Source organism: Pyrgilauda ruficollis, unplaced genomic scaffold (assembly GCF_017590135.1).
Source record: "Pyrgilauda ruficollis isolate IOZ18807 unplaced genomic scaffold, ASM1759013v1 scaffold108, whole genome shotgun sequence".
Lineage (NCBI taxonomy): Eukaryota > Metazoa > Chordata > Aves > Passeriformes > Passeridae > Pyrgilauda > Pyrgilauda ruficollis.
The window spans coordinates 842,198-855,287 of NW_024508988.1; the positions used below are offsets into that span (position 1 = coordinate 842,198).

Genomic DNA, 13,090 nt, shown 5'->3' on the forward strand with positions numbered 1-13,090 from the left:
CGGGGAGGGGGGAGAAAGACATTTAAAGCAGTTTCTGAGAGTCTATCATACTAATCACAAAACAGTAGTAGATCCATTAGGGTTATGAGAACCATCTTTACCCATAAAGCAGCAGAATATTAAACAAATCACTCTTGAATAGAATAAACTATCTTATAAATACAACATGCTTACAGCTTCTCACAGTAGCCATTAATTAAAATGTATAAAATGTATGCATCTTACCCTGTGAAACAAATTCAACATCATCATAATTTTCTTCATTTTCTAGGTTTCTGTAAGTATGAAAAGGTAAACATGTGAAACCTATGAAGACGATTTTATGATTATATTTTCATTAACCATTTTTCTGGTGCTTTTTATTATCTATTTTATACAAAGGCAGAACAGTCTATTGAGCCCTATATCCTACTTAAGTACATACAAGATTTTCTAAATTGTTCTCTCTGACTGTGACTCAGTGTTTCAGGTGGGGCCTTGATGCACCTTGATCTTGATGCAGAGTAAAAAATATCAAAGTGAGTCAAAGGCACTCACAGAGAGTGTGGTATGAAAAATATCATAAACAGACAGGCCAACTGAATGGAAAGAATCTGTTGGACTTCTTAACCATTTTTGCAGGTGCAGTCTTCTTACAGTGCAAAAGTACAATGTCACACTTTTTCTCAATGCTAAATATAGCTCTGAGACTTTGACTCGTTGGGCTTAAAGTCTCAACAAGGGACAAGAGAAATGGTGTAAAGGTTAGGCCAGGTAAAATGTCACCAGAGCTCTTAGATTTAAAATGTTGTCCAAATGAGAGAAACAGGAAATTGAATTGAGAATATGACTAATACTATCAGGGGACTTTTAACTTTATAACATTTTGTTACAGCAGCAAGAAAACAAGGGCTGACAGTTATCATCAAAGTGTAATCAAAAAAGGACTTGAAAGCACAACGGGATGTTCTGAAACTGGATGGGGAAAGCATGGTTACAAAGCAGGTGAAAGCAAAGGTTACAGCACCCAGGCAAAAATTTTCAGCAGAGAGGAGAATTTACAGGGCACACAGGAATGGGAGAGCAGACAGGGCATCTGGAGGTACATTTCAGAAGTGTCTGATGTCAAACTTGGCCCCTGTGCCTGGATAAAGAGGAGGATACCCAGCATGGCAGCTGCAGGTACTGTGGCTGAGAGGCAGGACTGATGCAGCCACAGAGTGCTGAGCTGGACACGCCTCCCTGGCTCTCCCTGCCTGCTGTTTGATGCTCTTTGCAGTACCTGCTGGCCAGAAAGCAGCTCATTATTCAGGCTCAGCTTGATTCTGGTCAGTTTTGATGCTGGACTCAAGTACTTATAAATCTGTCAGCAGAGGTTCTGCTTCTGTAGGCAGCTCTTCAAAGAAGGATAAAGAAAGGAGCCCCATATCAAGAGAGGCTTCTCAGGGTTATTACACAAGGCCACGACACGGCCTCGGTGCAGTTTCACAACCAGTGCTGAGCTCAGTTCCTCCAGCTTGCAAAGCTGCTTCCTGGGGTATTGGCTCATAGACCTGACCCTCCTCGCCCTCTCTGCCTAGAAAAATTCAGGGAAAACCTTCAGCTATTGGGGCAACTGATTTTCTATCAGTGTTTAAAGTTTTTGGATTGTTCTGGAGTAAAAAACCAGTCTGTTGCCTTCCCCCTATCCTCACCAGCAAAGGACAAAAAAGTTATACATAAGACAATTCAGGGAAACAACCAAATAGATGGAGGGTACAAACTAATATAAAAAGCTAATTCTAAACAGGCCAGGTGCAGGGTGGGATAAGGAATGTAATGTGAGACACCCCTCTCTCAGAAACCTGGAACTCATGTAGCCTTTGCCTGCTGTGCCAGGAGGAAAGTGGTAGGCAGAGAAAGGTGAGAAAATAAAGATCTTGTGGCTTATGTTCACTCACATTGTTTCAGAGCTGGTTTTGATGTTTCTGGGAGGCAGACTGGGAGCTGCTGGCACCTGCAGGGATGGGTGAAAGGCTGGCGGAGGAGGCGGCACGGCAGTGTGTGATGGAGGTATCGGTGGGGCAAGTGCTGCTGAGGAAGATGTTTTCTGTTTCAAACCTTTATTTTTCGGACCTGAAATATAGCAGAACAGACTGAATTTATCAAGCAAACATCTGAGGAAGGAACTTTGCTGTGTTTGATGAAGTTTTCAGGTAAGCTATCAGTACTGCACGCACCCCAGGGAAAGTATATTTTGTTGAACCTGCTCTTAGATATTTTTGTTGCATTATCTTATCACACTAGAGGAGACTCTGCGTTCAAGAATGTTCTCCCTGTACAAGGACACAAAAATGCCTTTGCCAAGACATGAACTAGACACAAAAACAGCACAGTTCATCCAATATATTAATACCTGTGTTTCAAAACGAAATTATCATTTAATTCCACAATTTTTGATTAAAAAGACCAGCTGCAGAATTTCATATGAGCACTGATGTAGTCTTGCTGAGTTTTTTGTGCTCAAAGAAAGAGCTTTAAGGGAAGAAATGAGAAACATAACCATATTTTGGCCTTTATAAAGAGAGGTACAGGTTTCTGAACATCTTCAAATACATTTTTAATATAAGTTGCAAAATTCTGGACTTTTCTAGCAAGCTCAGATTAGAAAAGTGGCAGTCTGCAAAGCTGCACAGAAGCTACACCCTCAACAGACAGGTATAGCCTCAAAAACTGATGGTGCCCTGCACCAGGCACGGAAGCCACAACTAGATGAGTGAGCTGGTATGCATGTGTGCTGCACTGAATTCATGCTCCCTGCACAAGCCACAACCAAACAATAGCAACCACTGCTCTGAGGGTTGGTTTTGAGAGAAATTATTCTACACAAGCAAATTAAGTCAGAGTTTGGATGCCATGATATTTTTGAAGTTTTTGTTTGTTTGTTTGTTTTTTAAGTATCATCAGTGGATTAAAATCTACCAAAAAAGAACTGTCCCCAGCTGCATGGAGACAAATCCAGGAAAATCCAAGGAAAAGCAGAACAGTGGGAAAAAACAAATTCAGATTTCTGTTAAAATCAATTACAGCTGAGAAGAAACCCATTGTCTTCTGGAGAATTTAAGTTCACACCTGTGAGAGATTAAAATCTTTTCAAGTAAAGGAAATGATAACCTCGCTGAAAAAAAAAGGGGCTCAAAACACAGAAAAACAACAAATATTTACTAGTTTAATGGCAAGACTGAAAATTGTAAGAAGCTAGTGGAAGAGCTTTTTTAGTTTATTGGGTGTCTGGAATTCTGTCCTTGTGAAAGACAAGAAAAGGGGAGTTGGTAACTTTAGCATAGAGCTTTACATATTGCACATGGAAATCAAAGTGAAATTATCAAACCTTGGCAATTTTTCTCCTTACTACCACACAACTCAAAAAATTATGGATACATATGTCTTCATGGATGCTTAGACCAACTTGTCAACATACATGTGAATAGTGGTGCATTTTAAACCTGTTAAATTCCTCCATTACTTAAATGGCAAAATAGTGATAGCCCCAAAATGGATGATCATACAAGTGAATTCTTTTGTGGTTTGTGCATTAAGGAACATGCATATTACAAAAGAAGACTCATACCATTTAAGATATGTCAAGATTAAATTTGTACCACTTTTCTTTTAAACATTTTATTAAAAAATATAGTCCAAAAGTCAAGTGAAATAATCCTTTCTCTTAGTACTGAGGAGGCTACAGCAGGGTCAATGTGTGCCAGCTGGAGAGTACCCAGTAGTGGAGAATAGGGAGAATGAGGTCCAGAAAACACAAAATCCTGAATATATCAAACAAATGGTGGTGGTTTAGGGAAATGTGGTAAGATTGGGGTAGGACAAAATTAATACCTAAGTCTCTGGTAGTGAAGAAAGGGATAATTTATATTTTTCCCCCTTCTTTTCCATAGTGAAGAGGCAATAAGTAAGATGCTTAAAGCCAAGCAACAATTGCTAGGAGGCACTTTCTACCAGTGAAAGTGGAGTTTTCATGCTTTGAGGTATCTATGTCGAAGAAGTAGGATAAATTTATGGCATGAATAAGTTCTAGTACAGTTGTTCTTACGCTGTACATTGGGATGGACATCAACATAGTGACAAACCACTTCTTTATATCCCTTCCAATTCAATGCTGACATCCTTTCATTGCTGTCCTGTGTATTACATCACACTTGAAATATTTGCTGCTATATTGAGATCAACAGCTGGAGCTATACTAAAATAGCATTTTGGCTAAAATGTATCTTTCAGTTGTTTGAGGGGTGTTGACAAGAGAAAGAATGCTACAGAGTTTTTGGGGTGGTACTTGTTTAAGTTTGCTTACTATTAGAATCTGAATCTTACTGTTTTCTAAGTTCCTCAGGCTTCACATTCTATTACTTTTATTTTTACCTTTGCACACAGGGTCAAAAGCCTTTTTATCACCACTATTTTATACCCAAAAGGTATTGACACCACTGGAATTATTACATAACTCAGATGTCTTTTCAGTGACTTTAAAAGACTCAACGTTTTAAATTTCAATCAAGGGTGCTTTTTTTTTTTTTTCTTTTTTCTTCCTTATGTAGCAATTATTTCATAGATATTTCTGTTATCTCTCCAACCTTTCCAGCACTGTAGAAAATCTGGCACTGGAATTCTACAGAGCATGCACTTGTCTACCACATGTAGCGATGAAAATTGCAAGTCATTCTTCATCTGGTCATATCTCTACTGATTGCATCCAGGGGGTTTCAGTATTTTTTCCAATTGTCATCTCTCCTCCTGTTTTGGAAGTGCAGACTCCTGACTATTAAACTAATGCCCATTAGCAAAAATCTTTTATTCAAAAACTTTGTGACTATATGAAAATTCTTTAAGGATAAAACTCCAAGAATTTAGAGTTACAAGCTGATAACCCTTATGCATTATACTCTTGTGTCTCATTATAATCCTTACCCAATTGTAGAACTGCTTATAGCTTGATTTTTTCCTCCAAATCATTACACAAACTTGTTTCACATGTATGGTTTACATTTCTTCATTATAGACGTACAATTGCATTTGAATGAAAGCAAACTTTGCTTAAATGAGCCAAGGTTACACATGACTGTGCTCTTGTTGTGTCTGAATATTTGCAGACTCTGTCTTAGCATTAAATTCTTCACAGTCTTTATTCATCTGTAGACTACAATTTCTCATTGCCCTAAAACTTCTTATGAAGATGAATACCACTGACATGTATCTCCAGATAAATTCTAGATTTCTAATCAAATAAAACAACCAGAAAGGAGTCTGTTTTTTGGTTTGTTTGGGTTTTGTTTTGTTTTGTTTTGTTTTGTTTTGTTTTGTTTTCCTGAAAGCCATGTTAATTGATATTAATAATACTCTCAAATTTATTTTTGTGTTTTAATAGGGAATTCTATATCAGTTTTTCTGTGGTTAAATTTACGTTGTCCTAACAGAGTGTTGTGTACGTGCACAACATGCATATGAACTTTTTGCATTCATATTTTATTACTTCTTGTGATAAGTCCTTTGTAGGACTAAGGTAAAAATTCTTCCCAGGTCTCCGTGCATAATACTTCTTTCATCTGATGTCTCTTGAGAGCCAAATACAGGCAATAGGAAAGTGAGCCAGGAAAGGACACCACATGCATTTTAGATTAAGTGCTTATTTTTAAGTATAAAGGCTGAACAACCTGTCCTTTTTAATTTTTGTAGTTTGTTATAATCTAACAGTAACTAAATGAGCATCATATTAATGGAAATGCTGCTTTTTTAGTTTCTAACTATTATAACTGACTCTTCTCTGACTTTAGAGTTTTGATTAGCTTAATTAGTTACACTTATGACAAGACTGATGTAGGTATAAAATACTTTCATTCTAATACCAGAAATAGCGAATAGTGGAATGATTTAGGTAGGAAAGTGACATGCTGAAAAGCTGTTTGGAAAAAAAAAAGGCGCAATAATCAGGCCTGCTGAGCCAAACCTATCATAACATTCAATAGTGGGTTATAATGGAGTAATGGAGCATTTAATTTTTACTCCAGTTCCTTTTTTTTTTTTTTTTTTTTTTTTTTTTTTTTTATCAAAATCTGGGACACTTGGTACTATAAAACCATGGAAAAGCTCTGTGGAGGTAGTGGAACAGCAGTAAGCAGCAGACACAGATCAAGAAATTAAACTGAAAGTACATTGTGGCTTCACATGCACCTAAAGCACTCTCATCACAGTAAACAGTGTTAAGGGCAGTCACTGTGTGACAGTTTGACAGCTAACACCTCGATTTCCAAATAGCCTGTCCTCTCAGGACTCTCAGCTTTTTCACATGTGGTTCTGCACTGAATATACAGGGGCAGAAATGGAAGGTCTTCAAATAGAAAAAAAAGAACAGAAGAAAAGGCACTGCAGCTGTATAGAGAAACCTGACATAAAAACTGTCCACAGAATGTCCCAAATATTTCATTATACTGCTGCTTGTGGCATTAAATTTTTTTTTAATAATGCCCAGATCCTCAGCACTTACAGTACAACTATGCACAGAACACTGTAAAAATCTATCTTGTGTTCTTGGAGAACCTTCTCAAACAGTTTTCATATGGGCACTGGCCAAAAGGTCACTTACATTCTTGGGAATGTTTGTTCATTGGGAAGTGAAGGACACTGAAGTTGTCTTGATGCAATACTTGTGACTTTGACCCTTGCCATTCTCGGCTTGTGAAAGGGAAACACTGATACATCTTTGGCAGCCAGTATGACATCTAGAGAAAGATCCCACCTTCACTTCATGTCCAGACATTCTGTGTTCAACAGCAGAAAAAATCAACCTGCATAAAACAGCATAATTTCTATGCCTCTCACATGTGAACTCAAAGAGAAATTAGAAGTCCAGCTCTTTTGGAACTTGTGAATTCTATGTGGGCAAAAGCATTCAGGACAGAATGAGAAAAGGCCATTCTTTCTCTCTTACAACCTTCAGTGCTGTCCGGAGATACTTCATCTCTCTGTCCTGAGATGCTTATACCATAAATATGTGGCAAAATGAAGGGAAGTCCTAGCACTGCCTGAAGTCTGTAATGGAGTACACCTGGAACATGCATTACTTGGTGGGATGGGAATCTTAGGGGAACCAGTCCTTTGGTCACAGGTGGTTCCCTGTTTTTCAAAATTGTAAAATGAATTGGACTCATGTTCAAGGGCTCCAGTATTCATAAAATTGAAATGACATGTCTCTGTTTCTTGCCTCCCTAAATACCAGGGTATCTGGGTGTTTGGGTGAGAGACTGGCACAGAGAAGAAAGTGAACATCGAATTACCAACCTGAGCAGAATAGAAGCTATCAAAGGGAAAAAAAATCCCACATATCATTTAGCACTCAAACCTGCAGTTCTACAGCCATCAGCTGAAGATACAAACCCATCTGTTCAATCCAATCAGTATTGCAACAGAATGTGTTTATTTGGCACAAAGCTTTTAACTGGCAACAATGAAAAATAATAATTTTGATAACCTCCCTTGAAACAGGCAAGTATCCTGTTCTAGCAGAGGGTGGTCTGGTTTCAGCTATTCATATTTTTCTCACCCTTGGCAGGACTGTAGCAGCAATGCATACCTGTTCCCAAAGCCAGCAGCACTTTAGAAATCCCAGTTAGCTCAGAACAGCTGTGTTGATCTTATCTGCAATACATTCTCTTGCAAATGCATTAGCCTGGCCTCCAGTCTCCAAACAGTCCAGACTTAACCACAAAGATTGAACTGCTAATGATATTTAAGGTATCAGGCTGTAGCATCCAGCTTATCCCTTGTCTCAATCCAGAAATTTCTGGTCCAAGACTGCATCCTAAATAAAACTGGAACTGAACAGCAATGCATAGCATTGTGTACATTCCATTTTGAGTGGTCTCATCATACCGCTTCACCAAAAATAGACAGCATAAATTTATATGTATGTAAGAAAATCCCTTCTATAACAATGCAGTCTCTTGCAACATGCAAGGCAAAAATGGATTATTGACTTTGCATTCTAAAAAAACCCCACCTTCTTTCTTTGGCATAGAGTATGGCATTTGGTGAGATCTCATTCCCTTTGAGCTCTGATGCAGTGAGCTCCTGGTCTGTTGCTGACTCCTGCTTTTAGTAATGTTAAGAAAACCTGACAATGAGGAGGTGCTGCAAGGAAACTTCAAATATTCTGTGGGAGAAAATGCTTGTAATTTTAAAATTATTAGTGAATTTTTATAGTTTTTATCATACAATTTTTCACTGCAAAACACCTCACTACTTCTACATGCAAGACCTGGGTAGCTTTCTGGGTTTTACAGAGGGTTTACTAAGAACCTGCAACAATATCTGCAGGAGCTGATCAGCCACTTCCTACTTCACTTGTAATGTGCAGAGAGCTCTGCTCTGCTCTGCTTCCCTAACCACATTTTTGTTTAGATACGAGCTATGGTTTAAGGTTTCACTATTATGTTGCTTTGGAGCTGCTCAGGTAAGCTTACAAAAGAGCTGAATCTCAGTACTTTTGGTTATGCTATTGTGACACATACTGTAGCAACAAATTTCAGTTGTGACACTGCCCACACCTTGAAAACAAAGAGCATGGAAAGTTTCTGGTTGTTGCTCTCCTTGAGTCCAGACCTTACTTTTAAAAATACCTAGGTACAATCTTTTATGAGTTTTCTTTTCTTTTCTTTTATTCTTCTCCTTCCTGATTCTCCTCCCAGTTAGGTGATTAAGCTTTTTTTTTTTCCTCCTGTGTGCAAACAAAATTATGTCCCAAAAGAGTGGAATTTCAGACAAAGGAGAAAAAAGGGGAAATGAACACCTAAGTCTTCATCCTTTTTCAGATCAATTTGCTGATGGTTGCTCATAACATCATGAAAAAGACAATCAAAACAGGTGGAGAATCTCTTCTTTTAAAAGCAAAACTTCTTGTTGGTCTCAGTTTGAAAATCTTTCCACAAGAGATGCACAGACTACCTTAAGGGTGTTTCACATAATGTTTAACACTTATTCTAACACTTATATTCTCAAAAATATCATGTAGTTGACATATTAAGAGTTGACATAACTCTAGACCCTATACAAGGTTGGGGATTTTTCCCCTTCCATATATATTTAGAGACAAACAGATGAAGGGTATAGAGCACATGAAAGTGAGCATCTAAATTTACATTTAAGGTCAAGGGCTGAAAAATATTAAGCATGCCCATAGCCTTACTCCAAAAAGAGGCTCACAGTTTCACCCAAAGTACTTCAGTATATAAAAGTTTGCAGGACTGAGCCTTGTGGTGACTAAATATGAGGTCAGATATTCCTAATTCTTTAGGGGTCCAGCACTTCTTCTGGGCACGGCTGACTGGCATGAGGAAAGTAATTTCCAACTGCAGATGTGTTGTCATAGACAGAAGACTGTACTTAGCTAAAGAGAAACACAAAATTAAATCTAAATAGAACTGCAGTTGGTCTGATAAAAAGCCTTAATGACTGCTTCTAAATATAATAAGCCTTAATGACTGCTACTAAAAATATTTATAAACCTGAGTAAATTAATTTTATGTTGCATGGTATCATTTCATATGCAAGAAAAAATAATAAAAATTGAAAACATTCAGAGTTGGAGGACATATTAGATAGTAATAGTTTAAAAATGATCTTTTTTAATTAATTTGTATTTGAAAGAGAAGGCAAAAGAAAATGTGCACCATGATCCAAAAGCAACTTTGTAAAGAAAATGTAGTGGAAAAGTTTTCTTAAGATGTAACTATTTCCCAAACTAAAAAAGTGATGAGGGATTTTAAAATTTTTCAATGTGAAAAATAATACATAATTACATCATACATACCATGGTATAGAAAAAATAATTTTCATTAAAAATTCTCATTCAACAAAGTCTTGCATTTGGATAGTGGAAGTTTTCAGATTTTCTCTTCAGAATTTGTAAACAAGGAACACCATTGTTCCAAATGCACATATCTGAAGAGGGTTCAATTTCAAGAGGAAACCAATGACCTCAGGAATGTTCTTTACTAAAATGAACTTTTTAGGATAAAAAAAAAAAAAAAAGATACAATTTCAAAATCTTCCTAACAGCTTTACTATGAAAGGCCTGTTTTTTTTTTTTTTTTTTTTTTTTTGTGTCTATTAATACTGAATATTTATTATAGCATTTAATATCAAAACTTTCAAGAATGACTGGAAGTTTTCCATATATGAACTATAATGAACTATGATTTTAATGTCTTTTCTATAATGAAATATATTCATTTGTACTGTATTATTACCCATGCAATGCTACCAAATGATGAAGATTTATTAAGAACATTCCTCCCTGTGAACCAATATAGGTCTAGAAAATAAAAAGGTGAAAATACTTGCACCAGTAGGGCACAGATTGTTTCAAATTCAAACATTACCCATGCTGCATAAGTTTTACCTCTGTGAGCTGCTAAGGAAATACTTAAAAGAGTACAAACAAATTAGAACTTTCAGCTCAGAGAGAATTTCAGTACATATCAAGCTTCAATTATGAGAAGTATATGCTAATCATTCCTGTAATTACAAGTAAACAGACTACAAAGCTGTATTTTTTTTTGGAGCTAGACCTTTTGTGTTCAAGATGTATACTACAGCAATGGTACCAGGAACATGTCCAGAACTCCATCACTACAGTACTTCTGTGCGTCAGGGAAAACAAGATAATCTCCAACTTGACCATAAAGCTGTCTATAAAATAGTATGATATGCTGGATACACTCTCTTGCAAAAAAAAGTTGTAAGGTAGGCTTTAAGCAAAATATGTGTCAACTTAAAGAATGGGAAAATTTCAGCCAGTTCTTATAACTTTTTCAATCTGTCAATTAAATATGCTCTGTGTTCACATTCTTTTCTGGAATCTGGACAGGTTTCAGAAGAGGTGAGGTGTTGGTACAGCAGAGATGCTTTTGTATTGTAACCCATATAATGCAACCACATGATGAAGGTGCTTAAATAGGTGTTTCTTCTTGTGAATCAAAATGAGTGAATAAAAGAACAAGATTTCAGAAATTAAATTAAGGGAATTTTACTAAGCAGAAGGTATAACTCTGTTCCATCAGTTTTACTTTTTTCTCTTCAGCAGCTTCCTTTCTGTAACCTTCCATGAGAAACTCATAGTTGTCTTTTTTCTACATCCTTATGAGTTTTCCTTTCTAACTTCCCCTCTTAGCACTTTTTCTCAAAGGCTGCTGTCATACATAGTGTAATCCTCGAGGCACTGTGTTAAATCCATCCAGCACCGACCCTGTTGGAAGGTGGGCAATGGTTTCAAGTAGAGCATAATACCTCACGTGCTTCATTCAGTCCTTTGCAGAGGTCCAGACCTATTGAGTGAATATGTTATGCATATACTTTGATTCAAAACAGAAGGGGTTTCAAAGCCATTCCAATTACATGTCAAACCTATTACCAAAATTAACAGGCACATTTGCATGGTTTCTCTTCTGAGTCCTAAATTCTTCATCTTAGTTTCTCCACTCAGGAGTGGTTTTAGCTGACTCAATGGAATTTAGAGCAGTCAGCTGCACAAACAACACCAGAATTCATGTGCAGACTATAACAAGTGTATACATGAGAAAAGTAGTTTTCTGTGTCTCCATCCTGTGATAAAAACAATCCACATCTCTACTGTTAATTTTCTAGAATCAGATAATCTTGAAGGGAACAAGTGTGGCACATAAGCCATAACAAACAAAAACGGAGATACTTAGGAGATCTTCTGCCAGTTGCAGAAGCTTTGACCATTCACAATGGAGAGGTGTCTCCTGATGTTAAATGGATACAATTTATTCCCTTAAAAATAAAAATATACTCTAAGACATTTGGAAAATGTTGCAGAACATTGTAGCTAAGGCAATAATCAAGCATAATGAGTTTAAATATTAATTTGCAGTGAGTTTTATGTACTTTTCCTTCTTTATACACAACAGCAGCAAGTTGCACTCTGAACAATCACCTGCAAGGAAACATTCAATGTTGGTTTATCTGTTTTCTTAGGCAATCTTAGACAGACTGACTAACTAACTAACTAACTAACTAAGACAGATAAATAATGATCTCATTCATATTTCTTTAAGGATGATGGAATTAATTTTTAAATTGCAGTGATTTATCTTTTTCAATGTTGTAAGCCATACTGGCAGTTTAGTTTACAGTTTTGTCCACACGTTTTAGGAGAATTATGTGACAAACCCTTGACCTTTTAAGGTAATGCTTAAAAAAATCCAGAGTGGTAGGGTTTCCTCCACAGCCTTAACATTCTTTGTTGTGGAGGCTCTTAAAAATTCTGAGGAATTTTCTCCCTGACTGAAGAAGACTGACAGCATGCACCCACTTTTTATTCACTGAATAAAATGGAAACCCTGGTGTTTGTTGTTCAGGAGTTATGTAGAGGTGTGTAGAGCACTAGGGGCTTTGTGTGTGTGGCCACCTGTACCTGTATGGTCCCACTGCGCCGCTGTGGTTCTCCTCGGGAAGCAACACTACAGTTGTGGCCTCACATGGAAAGCTGTCAGCAAAATGACTTTGTTTCTTTTCCTTTTTTCTAAGACCTTGGGTGTTTATTGTAAAACAATATAGTTGTTATTGTTTTCTGAACACAGAAGGCACATGCACTTCATTGATTCTTAGCTGAGGTAAATTTGATCCGTCATGGAAAATTGCTGCAATGGGACATAACACAGGAATTTACTATTCTGCCATGTATATGCAGGCCCAGACAGGGAATTTCTTAAAGCCTGCCTTCACTGGAAAATAGTAGCATGTCAATAGTGAGACTTTCTTGAAAAAGACATTTATATCTACAGAAGTTTTTATCATGAAAAGTTTTTCAGGACTAGGTTTTTCAGGACAAGGCCAACATCAAACTAACATCCCTTAGTATTCATGCAGTCATGGTGGATGACTAAAATCCTTCTCCCACACTTAACTAAGACTTCTGTGTCAAAGCTAAGTCCTTCAGCCTCTAACATTTAATGTCATTTCATGCCCAGTGAATACTTATTTTCAAAAACCAGTAAAACAGGTTTCATGGGAAAGGATAACAACCAAAGAAAAAGGTGTGAAT

At 37.0% G+C, this 13,090-nt stretch overlaps 1 protein-coding gene across 3 annotated transcripts in view; it reads right to left on the reverse strand.

Moving 5' to 3' along the window:
* FYB1 (FYN binding protein 1) overlaps positions 1 to 13,090 on the reverse strand; it is a 45,133-nt gene that overhangs the window by 22,932 nt on the left and 9,111 nt on the right. For all 3 annotated transcript variants that reach the window (XM_041472619.1, XM_041472628.1, XM_041472609.1), the window contains exons 3-4: positions 1,920 to 2,094; positions 226 to 275 (exon numbers count right to left, since the gene is read on the reverse strand). In XM_041472619.1, the coding sequence (XP_041328553.1) occupies positions 226 to 275; positions 1,920 to 2,094 (225 nt within the window). The remainder of the gene's footprint in view (positions 1 to 225; positions 276 to 1,919; positions 2,095 to 13,090) is intronic.